This window comes from Lagenorhynchus albirostris, chromosome 8 (genome assembly GCF_949774975.1).
Source record: "Lagenorhynchus albirostris chromosome 8, mLagAlb1.1, whole genome shotgun sequence".
Taxonomy (NCBI): domain Eukaryota; kingdom Metazoa; phylum Chordata; class Mammalia; order Artiodactyla; family Delphinidae; genus Lagenorhynchus; species Lagenorhynchus albirostris.
The window spans coordinates 96,867,503-96,884,044 of NC_083102.1; the positions used below are offsets into that span (position 1 = coordinate 96,867,503).

Genomic DNA, 16,542 nt, shown 5'->3' on the forward strand with positions numbered 1-16,542 from the left:
GGCAAAACGAGAAAAGAAAAGGGAGTGGGTCTTACGCCCCTTCCCCAAGGCCCGGCTCCTCCAGGAGGCCCCGCCTTCGGTTTCCCGCAGGCCACGCCCTTCTATTCTCGCCGGCCACGCCCACCCGCGGCCCCGCCCCTTTTCAGCCCCGCCTTCCCCTTCCACAGGCCCCCTCCTATAGCCCCACACCCCACCCTCTTCCCGTCCTTCCCTTCCCCACAGGTTCCACCCCTCCCACCGGCCCCGTCCTCTGCTTCCTGTTGGCCTGAGCTCCCTCTCCCTGAGCGCCAGGCAGGCTGGGAAGTTGGCTGCCGTAAAGATGGCGGCAGAATTGAAAAGCTGGAGCAGCTCCCTTGGCCCTGAGGGGCCGAGAGGGTGGGCTGAAGGCGGGGCAGGCGCGCTCGGGACCTCCCTGAAGGAAGTGCGGCGGGATAGGGGCGCGATAGGCGCGCTCCCGCGGCCCTGAAGGGGTGGGGAGGGCAGGCGCGTTCTCGGCCGCTCGCAAGGGTTGGGGGCGGGGCGTGTGGGCCGAAGGGGCGTGCGCACGCGGGGAGGGGCGTGCTCGCGGGGGCGGGGCCGCGCCCTCGGCCCGGAAGTGCGGGGTGCGGGGTGCGGGGTGCGGGGTGCAGGGCGCGGACGGCCCCTGGTGGCCGCGGGCGGAGACTGCGGCCAGGCAAGCAGCGCAGGAGCGGCAGCCGCCGCGGGGCCCGGGCGAGCATGTAGCGGCAGCGGGCGGCGCGGGGCTCCCGGGGCGGGCCGGGCCGCGGGGGCCGCTCGCGGCGACATGGAGGAAGAGGGCAAGAAGGGCAAGAAGGTGAGCAAGCGGGGCGCGTCCTCCCGAAGGCCGGGTGGGGGGCGGGCTGGACCCCAGACCGAGGCAGGCGGAAGGCGGAGGGGCTGGGGTTCGGGGGGCGAGGGGAACACGGGAGGGTCCCTCGGGACCGCCCGTCGGTCTGCCAGTGCGGGGCGTGGGAAAGTCTGGCTTGGGGATGTCCGTGGAGGGGAGTTCTGATTTGGGAGGTTCGGCGTGAGGAGGCTAGGCGTGGGGAGGTGCGGGACAGGAGTCTGGTGGGACTCCAGCGTGGAGAGGTCCCGGGCGGGAGTCCGGCGTAGGGAGGCCCGGCAAGGGAAGTTCCGAGGTGGGAGTCCGGCGTGGGGAGGCCCGGGGGCGCACACTGTTGGAGGTGAGCGTGGCGGGCAGGCCGGGGACCCCGGGTGGACGGCGCACGGTCAGGCCCGGGACAGGGTCGCGGGAGTCGGTCTCCGCGCGATGGAGTAGGAGGCGAGCCCCTGGACAATGGGGTTAGGTGGTCCTTTGCCGGCCGGGCGCGCGGGGGAGGAAGGAGCCACGCCTTTCCGCCCCTTCCGGTCAGTGACTCTCCCCCAAACCCAGGCTCTGCACATGGCCTTGCCCGCGGGTCAGTGACCAGGGGCTGCAGAGGAGCTGGACCCCATTATGGGCCAGAAAGTTTTCCAGGGTTAGCATCTTGAGAAAATGGGGTGTAAGGTTAATGTAGAAACATTTGCTGCTTAGTTGACTTCAGTATTGGGGTACCAAGTAAAAGCAAAAACTTCTTCATGGTACAGCCCGTTCACGGTCCGGTTCGGCCGGCGCGGGTTGAGTTTTGCTCTACCTAATACCAGCTGAGTGATTTCAGTGACGTTACATTTGGCAGTTGGATTTAGGACACAGTTCAAGAGGCTCCTTAGTCTTTGTAATTTTTAAAATGTGGCTTTAATTACAAGCTAGAGTAATTGATAAAGAAACTCAACATTTTAAGGAGACAAATAACCATGTGAGATAAGCTATCCTTAAAATGTAAAATGGATTTCAATGAAATGTATCTTTTTCAAATACAGGCTTTATAATCGAAGTGTCTTACCTGTTATTTTCGTTTTAATAAATGTATGTGCACTTTCATGTGCAAGTTTAAAACAGACCTTGATAAATCCTCTGATCTTCTGCTCTTCAGAGCCCGCTGTGTCCTTCAGTTGGCGATTACTCATCACAAGGTGTCCCATTTTAAAAAGGTATTTGAAATGAAGTGTAGCCAGGTGGTCTTCGGGGAATTGTGCAGTGCTTCTCCTCTCACTTTCTTCATTCATTGTTTTGTTGGGTTATTAATACACATGTGTAATTTAAGTGCAGTATCAGTTGCAGTTACCTACAAAGATGGTTTAAGTCTGGAAAACAGCCCAAGAAAGTGATTCAGCCTGCAAGCATTAGACCACAGAGGGATGCTGCCCACCAAAAAGGGGGAAAGCTGAGTTTATTTAGTGTTTCTACCAAAGCTGGTAGATGCCTTCACAAGAAATGTAGTCAGTTGCATCCTTTCCTGTCACAGGTAGGCAGGTGGGCCAGGGCCCTTATAGGAGAAGGCCTGTCACCAGTGCTCATGGCTGCCAGCGTTCTGTAGATAAGCTGGCTCAGTCCTAGCAGAGGACCAATCCTGGCCACACGGTATCTTCCACAATCAGTCCAAATGGTGCCTGCTAAGGAGAGTTATTCTCTTCATGTGGGTACTAGCCTATCTGATGGGGAAGGATGAGAATGAATTTTTCCCAGAACTTTCAACCAGCTCTGGAAGAAACATTTGAACATTCAGCATATTGAGAGAGACAGAGAAGTGGTGAGACATTCCTGAGCTTTTAGAATAGAATCAGTAAATCTCAAGAATTTTATAGTGGGGGCAATGGAAAGATTCAGGCATAGAGAAGATTAATACATTTCATTGTCTCTATTAGAGGAGATGAGCAGTTATTACACAGTTGCCGAAGCCAGGAGGTTTGTGTTTTCTGTGTACTCTGCCACTGCCGTATCTCATTTTCCTACAGGCAGGCTAGACAGAGAGCTCTGGGGCATAGATTTCTATCCAGGCCACGACTTAGCACACTTTACCTCTTGCTCTCAGCCAATCACAAGCCAGTAGAACCTTCCTGCTCTGCTCCCCCATTCAATGTGAGGTCACCTCCAACTCAGTCAATTTGATGCTTAAGTGGTTCTCATTATCGTAAATTAACTAGAGCTGTCGATTTTAAAACTTACACACAGATTCAAGCAGAAGCAGCGAGTAATGACTTAATAGTTTTATGAAAGTACCATTTGGACATTTAAATTCTCTTTCCAAGTTAGCTTCCTCCAAAAGTGCAGATTTAAGCCTTTAAAAATGTGGATTGATAGGCTCTTCAGGTCTTCAGATGCTTGTCTTGGTGTTCTGTCAAGCAGTTATTCAGGCTTGTTCTAACGTGGCCTGTTTCCTCAGGACAGGACTCATCGAGCTGCCAGAGAACCAGTAGACCAGAGTGGATTTCATATAAAGTGCACAGGTACAGCCCTGTCCTTACTCAGGCTACCTTGGCACACACGATGATGGTGACTGGAGCCAGTAATGTCCCGTGGAAGGTGCTGGGTGATGGGGTGTGGGAGGAGCTGATGAGAAGATGGGGAGGTCTGGGGTATGGACGTGTGGACAGAGAAGTCCACTAGCTGCCAGAGGCGTGGGACCTGGGGAGTAGGAATGACCATGGAGGTCACTGTCCTGCCTGAACGTCCCCAGAGTGACTGGTACCTTTCAGGCCACCATTCCTGCTTGGGGGTTCGGAGAATGAGGCTTCCTCCTTGCAGAGCAGACCCAAGTTCCATGCATTTTGATACTCTTCTGTTAGGATGTAATTCCTTTTTGTAGGAAGCTTAGGTGTACACTTGAGTTGGATTATGTGCATTTTTATAAAAACACTTGACTCAGATGCGGATCACAGCCTTTGGGAAGACACAGTTGTGGGAAGTCACCCTTGGCCCTCAACCTTGTTCAGGTCCCGGTTTCTGCTGCTTCTGCTGCTGTCGGGGCATAGGTCGCACCACAGGTAGCCATGATTTCAGCCTGAACAAAGTTAAATAGTTTTACATTGGTCTGTTTTATTTGTATTCTTTAAATGAAAAAAAACAAAGGTTATAAAGTACCCTAGAAATGTAGGACTTGGTGTAAATGATAATGAGGCATTATTATTAATTTTGTTGGGTGTAATATTTGTAATGTTTTGTCAAGTTCTGATCTGATAGACATATACACTGGGGTATTTATAGGTGAAACAATATGATTTCGGAGATTTGCTTTACTCAGACTAGAAAAAAAAGAGGGGAGACAGCTGAATGTTTTGGCAGTGGTTATTCATTATTCGTTATTCTGCTTACTTTTGTGAATTTTTGAAGTTTCCATAAGAAAAGTGGGGAGAAAAATATTCCTCTAGGTTATGGGTCCCCAGTTATCAGCCCACGTACTTGCCAAATCATCCCTTAGCTATTGTCTGTGAGGAAGTGGGAGTTTGAGCTAGACCAGCCCTCAGGCAGCCATACCTTCTCTACAGGTATGTGTGCATATGTGTAAGTATTTGTATAGCTGAAATGAAAGTTTAAAGAAATAATTATTACTACAAGCAGGGCACTCTGATTTTTTTTATTCTGTTCTTTTTTTTTTTGTTTTTTTTTTTAAACTGCTGGTCATGACCTACTAAATTGCTTTTATAACTGTATTGATTCTGTAGGTGTCACAGCCATAATATGGGTTAACAAAGTGAATTTGGGCCTCTCTACCTTTTTTTATTTCCTCTCGGATAGTTGTCACAGTGATTCTTCGATGGCAGTGTTGCACCCTGGGGTGAGGAGGCCGGAAGACCACTGCAGGAGGTATCTGGTGGAGACCAGACGTCAGGCCGTCAGTAGATGAGTCCAGAATAACTGGCAAACATGGGGCTCATTCCTCTTCTGGTTTGGAGAATTACCGTTTACATAGTATCATGTATTTATTAATTTTCTGCATTAGGAACTGTAAATTCTCTGGTCTTCTTCAGTCCGATTGATAACCCACTGATCATGATAATTTAGGTTCAGAAAGCACATCAGAATCTTCTAGTACTTTTCTATTTCTGCTCTGAGCATCGTTTGAGAGGAAGACATTTTTATGACCAATAGTACTGCAATAGGGGGCTGCTCTGGAATGGGAAGGGCTGTCAGTGTTCTGCCCTATGAGGTCAAGGACAAGTGCCTTCTGTACCCAGTAGGTTTGGTCACTGCAGTTACTGTTAGTCTTTTATTTCTTCATTTCTGTCAGCAATAATAACCCACCTGCTCCATCCTCATCACCATTCTGTGGTGTGATGCAGTTAAGTACTGTAGATTTAGCTGATTGGTGTGAAATCATCCTATTTATTTATTTGGGTGCCTATTACATGCTCAGTACAGTGAGAAGGGCTGAGGCCATCTCATTTTATTTGGAGAGTAAGCTGCTCACACCATGTTAGAGAATGAGAGAGGGCCAGTGCCCTCATATCAGGAGAGACAGGCAGGCATCAGCTAATTCCACCCGGGAGACCATGCATGTGATGTACAGAAGCAGGCAAGGTGGGGACTGAGGCCCTGAAGTGCTGGGAGGGCTTGGAGCCCAGGGTGTTTGTGTGTAGGGTTGGTTTTGGTCCCGGGTGCAGCTGAAGCCATTGGAGGTTTTCATTCATTGCTTTAAGAATTGTTCATTGTCACTGTGCGCCAGGTGCTGGGGAGACAGATGAGGTCTGTGGTCACAGAGATTGAAGCGGAGCTCAGAGGACAGATGAGGATGGATATTAGGAAGTGTGATTTGATAAGAGTGAATAAGGAAACCTTTTTGTTATGAAGGCATCAAGTACAAGTGTAGAGAAAATCTTCTAATGCAGATTCAAATGCCACAATGTCAGATATCATCAATGCATGAGCAGGTTGTTTCAGGTACACTTTTTCCTCATCCACTCCTGCTCCCCAGGTGTTATGGGCTAAACTATGCCCTGCGCCCCCAACTCATATTGTTGAAGCCCTGACCCCCCCAGCACCTCAGAATGCGTCTGCATTTGGAGATAGGGCGTTTAAAGAGGTGATTAAGGATAAGTGAGGTTGGGCTTCCCTGGTGGCGCAGTGGTTAAGAATCCGCCTGCCAGTGCAAGGGACACGGGTTCGAGCCCTGGCCTGGGAAGATCCTACATGCCGTGGAGCAACTAAGCCCGTGCGCCACAACAACTGAACCTGCGAGCCACAACTACTGAGCCCGCATGCCACAGCTGCTGAGCCTGCGTGTCACAACTACTGAAGCCCGTGCGCCTAGAGCCCGTGCTCCGCAACGAGAGAAGCCACTGCAATGAGAAGCCTGTGCACTGCAACAAAGAGTAGCCCCCCGCTCGCTGCAACTAGAGAAAGCCTGCGTGCAGCAACGAAGACCCAACACAGCCAAAAATAAATAAATAAATAAATTTTTTTAAAAAAAGGGTAAGTGAGGTCACTAGGGTGGGCCCTAATCCCATATGACTGATGTCCTTATAAGAAGAGGAAATTTGGACAAAGAGACACCGGGGATGTGCATCCAGTAGAGGGATGTTGTGGAGATCAGGGAGAAGATGGCTGTTTCCAAACTGAGGAAGCGGCCTCGGGAGAAACCAGCCCTGCCGACCCCTTGGTCTCGGACACCCAGCCTCCGGGACTGCGAGACAATAAATAACTTGTTGAAGCTGCCAGGTCTGTGGTGCTTTGTTCAGGCAGACTAAGTGGGTTATTTTGAAGCATACCCTAGACATCATGCTGATGTGACAAGAGTCTAGTGCAGTCAGTCCTCTGCTAGGACTGGTTCGGTGGGACCTGGTCTCATTCTAGCCTGGAGGTTCTGAGGACCTGGTCTCCACTGTCGCCTTAGACATGGATGAGCAACTCAGAGTGGCGGGACCACCTGCATGTGCTCTGTGTGGGCCGCAAACCGCACACTCACTGTGGTCATGTGACCTAGGGTCTGTAGCAGGGGATTGGGCTGAGCCACATTTGCCCAGCCTCCGTGCCATTGTCCTGCCCTGTGTTCTTTGTGGGCACTTTCACTGCTCCGTTTGCTCTTTCTTATCCCTCAGTCCAAGGCCAGTGGCCGTTCTTCAAATGTGACACTCAGTATTAATGGTTATGCAGTTGCGACAGAGTTTAGATTTGGATTTGTCGATTTAGTAGAAATAAAAAGGACATTTCTTCTTAGCTGTGTGCTGGTGCCAAAAATGTTACAGGTTTTCCTCCGAAGTGTGCCTGAACAGTAGCAGTTTTCTCTGGATTGCGTTAAGAATCAGGGCATTTGATCACAGGCATTAGATGTGTTCAGTGCCATGAAAAGAAATCCTCTTTAATGAGTGCAGTAGGAAGTTGGAATTTGGGCTTTTGTTCAAGGCTTAGGATGGTGAACTGCAGTGTGTATCTTGTAACCCGGGAGGCGGAAAGAATAGTTGAATTCGGAAAGTGAGAAAAATGGTCAGTCTGACCCTGTTGTGTTACCTGGTGTGGGAGATGCTGGCTCACCTGTGTTGTTACTTGTGACTCTGAGAAGAAGAAACTTTTATTTATTTGAATCTTTATTATTCATTCTATAGTTTGAAACGACATGCAGTTTTTTCCCCAGATCTCTAATATGCTTCCTGTGGGTCGTTACCATTAACTCTACAGTCAGGTGTGGTTTAGAATATTCCATTTTCCCCTTGCCGTTTACATGGTGGGGATACAGTTTTATTAGTTTAAGGCCTTGGACAGACCTACGTGTCAGGTATGTTATCCTACTTGTCAATGTCAGGAAACGTTTTGGGTCTGACTGTGTCTAAGTGTTTTATTACTGCCGGTAGAGGTGTTGCTCTAAATAGCTCTTACATTTTATGTTCTGAAATATGCATAGTAGATGAAGGCAGGTACATCCAATGTCAGGCCTATTTTAGGCTGTGTTCTAAGCCTCCACATAAAACATGTGCATCTTCAGCGCCACTTCTCGGAAGAGGAGTCTACAGCCACAGTCTGCTTCCTCCGCCCCCCACGCCCCAAGCATTTTATTATGAAAAGTTTTGAATACACCAAAGTTGGAAGAATTTTATGGCAAATACCCATTTACCCACTGCCTAGATTCTACCATTAACATTTGATATATTTGTTTTATCTCATGTCTGCCCATCTCTTCATCCTTCTACCTGTCCATCGACCCATTTTATTTTTCTGATGCGTTTCAGAGTAAATTGCAGACATCAGTTCACTTTGATCTAAACACTTCAGCATGCGTATCATTAACTACAGTTCAGTATTTGTTTACAGTTTTCTTTCTCTGTAAAATTTATGGTGAAATGGACACATCTTAAATGTACATTAGCTAAATTTTGGCAAAAGCATACACCTCTGTAACCCAAACCCCTGCCAAGAAATAGACCATAATCCGCGATCAGAAAGTTCCCTTCCCACCTCTTAGGAGGTCCCTTTCCCAGGCAACCATTGTTCTGTATTTCCACTATAGATTATTGCTGTTTGGATTAATTTCCAATATACATTAGTATTGTCTGAATTAGTTTTATCTGCTCTAGAACTTGATACAAATGGATTCATACAATATACTTGTGTGCAAGAACCTCTACTCAGCATAATGTTTTTGAGATTCATCCATAACGTTGTGTGTATGTTATTGCTGAGTAGTAGTCTGTGGTATGTATATACCACAGTTTGTTTCTCCGTCACCTTTTGTCGGACATTAGGGTTCTTTTTAGTTTTGTATTATAATGAAAAGCTGCTGTGAACATCTGTGAATGACCCATTGTGTGGACATATGTTATCATTTCTTTTGTCGGACATTAGGGTTCTTTTTAGTTTTGTATTATAATGAAAAGCTGCTGTGAACATCTGTGAATGACCCATTGTGTGGACATATGTTATCATTTCTTTTGGACAATAACTACTAATGGAATTGCCCAGTTATCTAGGAACTATATATTTAACTTTGTAAAACACTGACAAACTGTTTCCTACTGAATTTTTGTATGCTAATTCTGTCAGTTATTGAGAAGGGGGGTGTTAAAGTCTCCAGTTATTGTTTTAGGTTTGCTTGTTTCTCCCTGTAGTTCAGTTCATTATGGCTTCGTGTGTTTATTTTTTGATAAATTTATTTATTTTTTAAATTTATTTTTGGCTGCGTTGGGTCTTTGTTGCTGCGCGCGGGCTTTCTCTAGTTGTGTTGAGTGGGGGCTGCTCTTCGTTCTGGTGCGCGGGCTTCTCACCGCGGTGGCTTCTCTTGTTGCGGAGCACGGGCTCTAGGCTTGCGGGCTTCAGTAGTTGTGGCTCACGGACTCTAGAGTGCAGGCTCAGTAGTTGTGGCACGTGGGCTCAGTAGTTGTGGCTTGCGGGCTCTAGAGCACAGGCTCAGTAGTTGTGGCACGTGGGCTCAGTAGTTGTGGCTCGCAGACTCTAGAATGCAGGCTCAGTAGTTGTGGTGCATGGGCTTAGTTGCTCCGCGGCATGTGGGATCTTCCCAGACCAGGTCTCGAACCCGTGTCCCCTGCACTGGCAGGCGGATTCTTAACCGCTCTGCCACCAGGGAAGCCCCCCAGTACTCTCTGAGTTCTTGCTTACGTTTGCCACAAGATGCTCCAGGTTCATCTGATACTTTCTTGTCCAGCCCTGAGCTTGACATTTGTCCAAGGAGCACTGGTTGCTCTCGGTGGAAATGATATTTAGAAACCAAGATCTGGTCAGTAGATGTGCTTATTGCTACTGGGGTGTTATTACTTCTAGATCCTAGAGTTCATAACCCTGATTTGTGAGAAACTTATTCTGATACAATCTACTCCTCTCTTTTGCAAATAGGAACCTCTTTGGTGTTATTTTTTCTTGACAATATTTTCTGGAGCTCTTTCATTATGGGTATGTAGATTCTTTATTCTTTTTTTAGAGCTGAATGGCATTTTCTCCTGTGGATTAATATAATTCATTTAAACAGTAGCCTGTTTATGGACTTTTAGGTTGTCATTTTGCTCTAACAAAAAAATGCAGATATTAGCTTTCTACCAACCTTTCACATGTGTGTAAATGTATTTATAGGATTAATTCCTGAAAATGCAATTATCAGGAAAGCATACGTACATTTGTAATTTTATAGATATTGACACATTGTTCCCCATAGTGATTGTTCCAGTTTTTCTTCTTCCATTTTTTTAAAAAAAATATATTTGTTTATTTGGCTACTCGGGGTCTTAGTTGTGGCATGCGGGATCTTTAGTTGTGGCATGTGGGATCTAGTTCCTTGACCAGGGATCGAACCCAGGCCCCCTGCATTGGGAGTGTGGAGGAGTCTTAGACACTGGACCACTAGGGAAGTTCCTAGTTTTTATTCTTAACAGCAATTTATGATGAGCGTGCTTGTTCTTTAATATCTTTGCCCACATGGCATATTTCCAAGCTGTTGAATATTTGCCAAGCTAGTAGATGAAAATGGCATTTGCTAATAATTTTGGATTTTATTTTCCAAAGTGTACTTAAAAGTTGGTTTTTTAAAAAAATTAATTAATTTTTGGCTGCATTGGGTCTTTGTTGCTGCGGGGCTTTCTCTAGTTGTGGTGAGTGGGGGCTACTCTTCGTTGCAGTGTGCAGGCTTCTCATTGTCGTGGCTTCTCTTGTCGCGGAGCATGGGCTCTAGGCATGCAGGCTTCAGTAGTTGTGGGATGTGGGCTCAGTAGTTGTGGCGCACAGGCTTAGTTGCTCTGCGGCATGTGGCATCTTCCCGGACCAGGGCTCGAACCCTTGTCCCCTGCATTGGCAGGTGGATTCTTAACCACTGTGCCACCAGGGAAGTCCTGGTGCTTTCTGTTGGTTTTATTTATTCACTTATCCATTTTGTTTGATTCCTCAGTCCTCACTCCTCTTTCATGCCCCTCCTTCATTGGCAACCATCCTTACCTGTTTGATGCAGGTCCTTTGGTTTGTGTACCCTTGTAAAATGTTTATTATTTTGATGTGTGGTTTTTTTTGTTTTTGGTTTTGTTTTGCGGTACACGGCCTCTCACTCTTGTGGCCTCTCCCGTTGCGGAGCACAGGCTCCGGATGCGCAGGCTCAGCGGCCATGGCTCACGGGCCCTGCTGCTCCGCAGCATGTGGGATCTTCCCGGACCGGGGCACGAACCCATGTCCCCTGCATCGACAGGCGGACTCTCAACCACTGCGCCACCAGAGAAGCCCTGATGTGTGTTTTTAAGAATCTTTTTATTTTGAAATAATTTCAAACTTAAGAAAAATTGCAAAACTGGCCCAGGAATTCCCCCTAATTCCTTAGCAGAATTAGCGCTGAGGTGGTGGCCTCTATGGAGGCGGAGTTGCACGTGCAATGCCCATCCCTTACGCTCAGCAGGTGCTCGGCGTCCATGTACGCATCTCCTGTGTTGCTTCCATCACATTCCTGATGATGTGCTCACCAGGGATGCGGATAGGTTTCCAAAGGCCGTCCTCTAGGCTGCACTAGTCTCTTCTGGTCGCCCATCACCAGGGGGTCAGGCTCTAGTAGAGATGCTCGTTGACTTTGCCCATGGCAGCGCTTCCTTTGTGGGTGCTTACGCGGGCTCCATGAAGATTCGACGCGTGGATAGGTTGTCACATCTGTCCTGCAGCAGGGAACCTGGATGTTTGGCCCTTGGTCAGTGTGTCCAGTGCATTGGACTGTGGGACACTCATGATCAGCCATGCAGGCAGCTGTAGCCTTCCATGGGTCATGCACCTCAGAAGTGAGGCAAGCTTTACCATCCGTGACCTGGGTCCGGTCTGGTGGGCGAGGCTCTACCTGAGTCAGCAGTGTGGGTAAGGTAGTGGACCTTGCTTCCTCTGGGGCCAGACCACGTGCAGCCTCCTGTTTATGGAAGTACATGGGTTTTACCTTTAAGTGGAGCTGTTCTTTCTGTTGGGCGTTTCTGGGGCGGGTCTCACCTTATGAGAATGCAGTTGGGAGAGAACTTGTTCGAATTGTGGTCGAGCTGTCATCGTTTTGCCTTCGGTGAGCGTTCCTCCCCCTCATCCCATTCCCACCTCGGGTGCTCCTGTCCTTACGGGAGAAGCGCCTTCTGTATCCCAAGGGGCCATCAGGGATTGGCATCCTCTCTGTTAGTGGCTGTGGGGTCAGAGTGTGACATGCTGTCCGTGATGCTGTCCAGATGGCCCACAGGTGACCCGGGGAAGCCAGGCCTTGGACTTTGCTCTCCTCATGACCTGCCCCTTTAGACAGAGGTGGGCGGGTGGCACGTAACCCTCGCAGGTGGTTCTCTCTGGGAGCCATCAGTCTGCTACGACTCCCACAAGAATGAAGTCCCACCGTCACTCGGCACGTGCCAGCCGGGCAGCCGATGGAGGGTTCAGGCAGTAAAGGTCAGCTGTTCACTTTGCCAGGTGTAGGCAGACTGACCTGTTTTCTTGCCAGAGGGCACAGCGTTCTTTCAGAGGGCACTGGTGGTGTCTGAGGTGGCACATCGGGAGCCATCAGTGGCAGCAACACATTCAGGCCTGGTTGCCATGCCAGGTGGCATGGGGACAGCGGCCTTGCTGTTTGAGGGCTCCGTGCACCAGTGGCTTCTATTACGCTGACTGGGTGGAACCTCGGGCCCAGACATGGGTTCAGTAGTGCGTCTTGGCCCTTTTAGGGGTGCCAGCAACTCTTGCCGTGCATTTGTCAAGGCTTGCCATGCAGGGTCACCTACACCAGCCTCCAGGCCCTCCCATCAGTGCCTCGTAGCTTCTCTCCCAGTTACACGGGCCGATGAAAACAGCTAGTGCAGCTCAAATGCAGAAACCACAGTCAGTGTTCAAGTCAACAACACAGGAATATGTGGGGCCTGGGGGTCCTCGCCCTCCTCCCCACGTACCCCAGCCCCCCAGTTCCTGCACCCCAGGCTGGGCTCTTGTATCCGTTGCTGTCTCCTCCCGTCCTGTTGCTCTACAGCCCCTCCAGCCAGCTTGGCTTTTCCCTTCGTCCTGTTGGAACGCCAGCGTATAATAGAAGATCTGTTTACGATTACAAGTACATACTTTAGGGTTAAAATGAACAGAAGCATCCAAAATCTCTATAAGAAAATCTCCTGAAACACACAAACATAGACTTGAAGAAGTGGAAGACACCTGTGTTCGGGTGGGATAGTAGCATCGTGACTGTGTCTGCTCTCCCTGAATTAATTTTTAACATGATCCCAATAACAATACCATGGGGCTTGTTAATGGAATGAGACCACTTGACTTAAAGCTCATTTTTTGTTACGCACAAGCAAGAACAATCTCTGAAGAAGAAAAATGAGGGAACAACCCCAGATTGGGTTGTGCTGTCTCGCCCCCGATTGAAGCTGTGGGGTTGTCCTGGGATAAGCTGCAGGAACAGAGGAGAAAATACAGAAACAGACCCCCCCTCCATGGGGAAACTTGAGTGCCCAGTAAAATGGTGTTTCATAGCAGTGGGGACAACTGAGTAATGGGTGATATTGGGGTAACTGGACAAACGTGTGGAAAAGGATGAAATCAGATCCATCCTTCCTAGTGTACACAAGGGTGAACAACAGATGGTTCAGAGATTTAAATGAAAGCAAAAATAATTAAGCCATAGAGGTACTAGGCAAAAACATGGGTGAATTCTTCAATGATCTGGGAGATGAGGAAACTTTTTTTTGGCCGTATCGCGTGGCTCGTGGGATCTTAGTTTCCTGACTGGGGATCAAACCTGGGCCCTCAGCAGTGAAAGCGTGGAGTTTTAACCACTGGACCGCCAGGGAATTCCCGAGGAAAGTTTTCTTAACTATTATTCAAAATTCAAAGCAAGGAGGGGAAAGACCAGATCTGATAACATAAACATAAGCAAAGTAAAAAGACAACAAATCGAGAAAAAATATTTACAACTTATAAAACAAAAAGCAAATATCCCATATCTAAGGTGCTTCTAAAAATAGAGACAACAAAGGCTGAGGACCTGAGAGGAAAAAACAAGTCAAGAGATGGGAACAGACAGTTCATTGAAAAAGAAACTCAAATGGCTTTTAAATGTGTGAAAAGGCAACTCAGACTCTCGCATAATAAGAGAAATGCAAATTAAGAGCACACTGAGCTACCTTTTCTCACCTTTCAGGCCAGCAGACATCCCTACTTGGTCAGGCATGAGGAACCGGCCAGCATAGCTCCTGACAGGGCATAAGGGGCTATGTCTGGCTGAACTCTGGGGCCGTGACTGACCCAGCATCCCACTTCGGAAACCTCCCCCAAGGAAACATGGGCAAAAACACGAGGCAGTTTGCGCACCAGGCTGTTCATTTTGGCCTCATTCCACCCCTGGGGTGCAGGCTCGCTAAACCATGCTGCAGCTTCACAGCGGGCTGGGGTGGGAGGGTGCAGCGTGGAGCCCTATCTTCGATGATTATCTGGAGGGGAGGGGCTGACCTCTCAGCATGGGCCTTGTGAGTTTGGACCATGTAACGACTTGAAGGATTACAATTGACTCCAAACATTAAAAAAAAATTACTTAAAAAAATCAAAAGCAAAGTATTAGTAAAAAATGGCAAAAACAAACAAAAGACGTAACCCCACAGAAAAGAGTTATTTCAAGTAATTAAATCATAGAAATTCGACAGCAGGCCGACAGTGGGACATACACCAAGGACAAGAAAAGCAATGAAAAAACTTTCAGCAAATTGTTTTCAGTAATCATTTTATTAGTAATAATACTGGTATTATTGCCACTGTTCCATATGTTTTAGGATGAAGTGGAACTATAGTTACATTAACAACATTACACACTGGCTTTCACCAGCGGGGGAGTGGGTGGGTGCAGATAATACCAAAGAATGTGATCAATAACCCTGTAATCCTGCTTTGGGTTGGAAATACTGTGAATTCATGAGGTTTTTCTCTTAAACACAAGGTGCTTATTTCCTCACTCTCTGGTGCCAAGTCCCAGGCGCAGTGAACACCCTTGGTGAGTGGCAGTGGGCCTGAAACAGCACTTTCCTCTAGAAGCAGCAGTGGCCAATTCTAGGTCTGAGGAGCCCTCAGCAGCTGCCAGGGTCCACTTCGAAGAGGCCGCCGCTGGCCGGGGCGGGACAATTGGATCGTCCATAAGATGATGACTAATGGATTGTTTAGCTCCAGCGATTCCAAGGAAGCAGCATTGCTGAAGAGAAAGGATGGTGCATTTAACTTGACTTTTCTGAAGGATCTGTACCTCAGGGTGACCAAGTAGTCGAGGAGGGAAAAGGTCTCTTTATGTAAATGTTTCCACTAATAAATGATGAAGGGATTGTGGAACCAGACTGTTGAAAAATATCCAACTATGAGACAAAGGGGCCAGGCCATAGCCATCAGTGGCAGGTCACTGCCCAATATTACGTGCCCCCTGATGGAAGCGTTCTTGAAAAAACATCGCACTTGAGTGAAATAAAGCCTCACGATCTAACCACCGGTCTACAAGAAATACAGGGGCTGAGAAGCATCTTCAAAGTTCTGACAGAGATACAGCCTGCAGGAGCCAGAAAGTGGGATATTCTACAGGACGACCTGCCCTGGCTATTTAACAAATGCATCAAGAGACTTAAGAATTGTGTCGGCTCAGGGCAGTCTATCGATGGACCTGATTCGCATCTTGATTTGAACAAACTATTAAAAAAAAAATGTGAGTCTGTTGGTGAAAAATTTGAACACCAACTGGATAGTTGAAGATTTAAAAAAATTCCTGTCAAGTTTTAAAGCAAAATAATGCTACTGTGGCTGTTTTTTAATTTTTATTATTATTTTTTAATTTTTTTATAAATTTATTTATTTTGGGCTGCATGGGGTCTTTGTTGCTGCACGTGGGCTTTGTCTAGTTGTGGCGAGCAGGGGCTACTTTTCGTTGCGGTGCACGGGCTTCTTGTTGCGGTGGCTTCTCTTGTTGCAGAGCACGGGCTCTAGGCGGTGGGCTTCAGTAGTTGTGGCACGTGAGCTCAGTAGTTGTGGCTCGCGGGCTCTAGAGCACAGGCTCAGTAGTTGTGGCGCACGGGCTTAGTTGCTCCGCGGCATGTGGGATCTTCCCGGATCAGGGCTGGAACCCGTTTCCCCTGCATTGGCAGGCGGATTCTTAACCACTGCACCACCAGGGAAGTCCCAATATTTTCTTAGCTTTCATCTTTCGCTTTATGTTCTAGGATAGAGTTGGCAAGCTTTTCATGTAAAGGACCAGATAGTAAATGTTTTAGGCTTTATGGGCCAAGAGGTAACATTGAGGGTTTTAAGTAGGTATCACATCAGAAGAGAGAAAACAAATTTCCACATTTTCATTGGTGAAATTCAAAGTATGATAATCACTGGGTACAGTTTTTTTGTGACTCAATCCTAATAGGAATGGAATTCTTTTGGCGGGGGGCTCACGTTTTGCTTAATTGGGGTTCAGAGTTAGTGCTGTCGATCATCAAGATGATTGGAACGTTCGTTTGTAACAGTGCCACCATATTCCGGGTCACTGATTGGGCTTTCAGTTACACCCGTTTTATTATTCAGCGACCGTGTATGTAACTTCTAAGATACCTTTCTTGTTTGCTCTGTCTGTCTCTGTCTCTCTCTCGGCTGTGTTTATGGATGCTGTTCTCCTCAAATGCCTCTAAACCCTCTAGAATTTAAGCCCCCATCCAGTCTGTCCTTTGCCCCCTGTGCTCCCTGCCCTTTCTCTTCCATGCTGACCCTGGTGATCACTGTATCTGTGAAAG

The 16,542-nt window shown here is 47.8% G+C and overlaps 1 protein-coding gene across 10 annotated transcripts in view; it reads left to right on the plus strand.

Moving 5' to 3' along the window:
• The first annotated feature begins 666 nt into the window (after positions 1-666).
• The window catches only part of CCM2 (CCM2 scaffold protein), a 59,117-nt gene continuing 43,241 nt past the window's right edge, over positions 667-16,542 (plus strand). For 2 of the 10 annotated variants that reach the window (XM_060157424.1, XM_060157423.1), the window contains exons 1-4: positions 726-814; positions 1,974-2,031; positions 3,264-3,327; positions 4,616-4,684. Coding sequence is in view for 3 of the 10 variants with exons in the window: in XM_060157423.1 (XP_060013406.1) it covers positions 4,635-4,684 (50 nt within the window). In the remaining 7 variants the exon portion in view is untranslated. Of the gene's footprint in view, positions 815-1,973; positions 2,032-3,263; positions 3,328-4,615; positions 4,685-16,542 lie in introns of all 10 variants that reach the window. The other 8 variants (XM_060157432.1, XM_060157425.1, XM_060157427.1 and 5 more) reach the window with 8 other exon arrangements.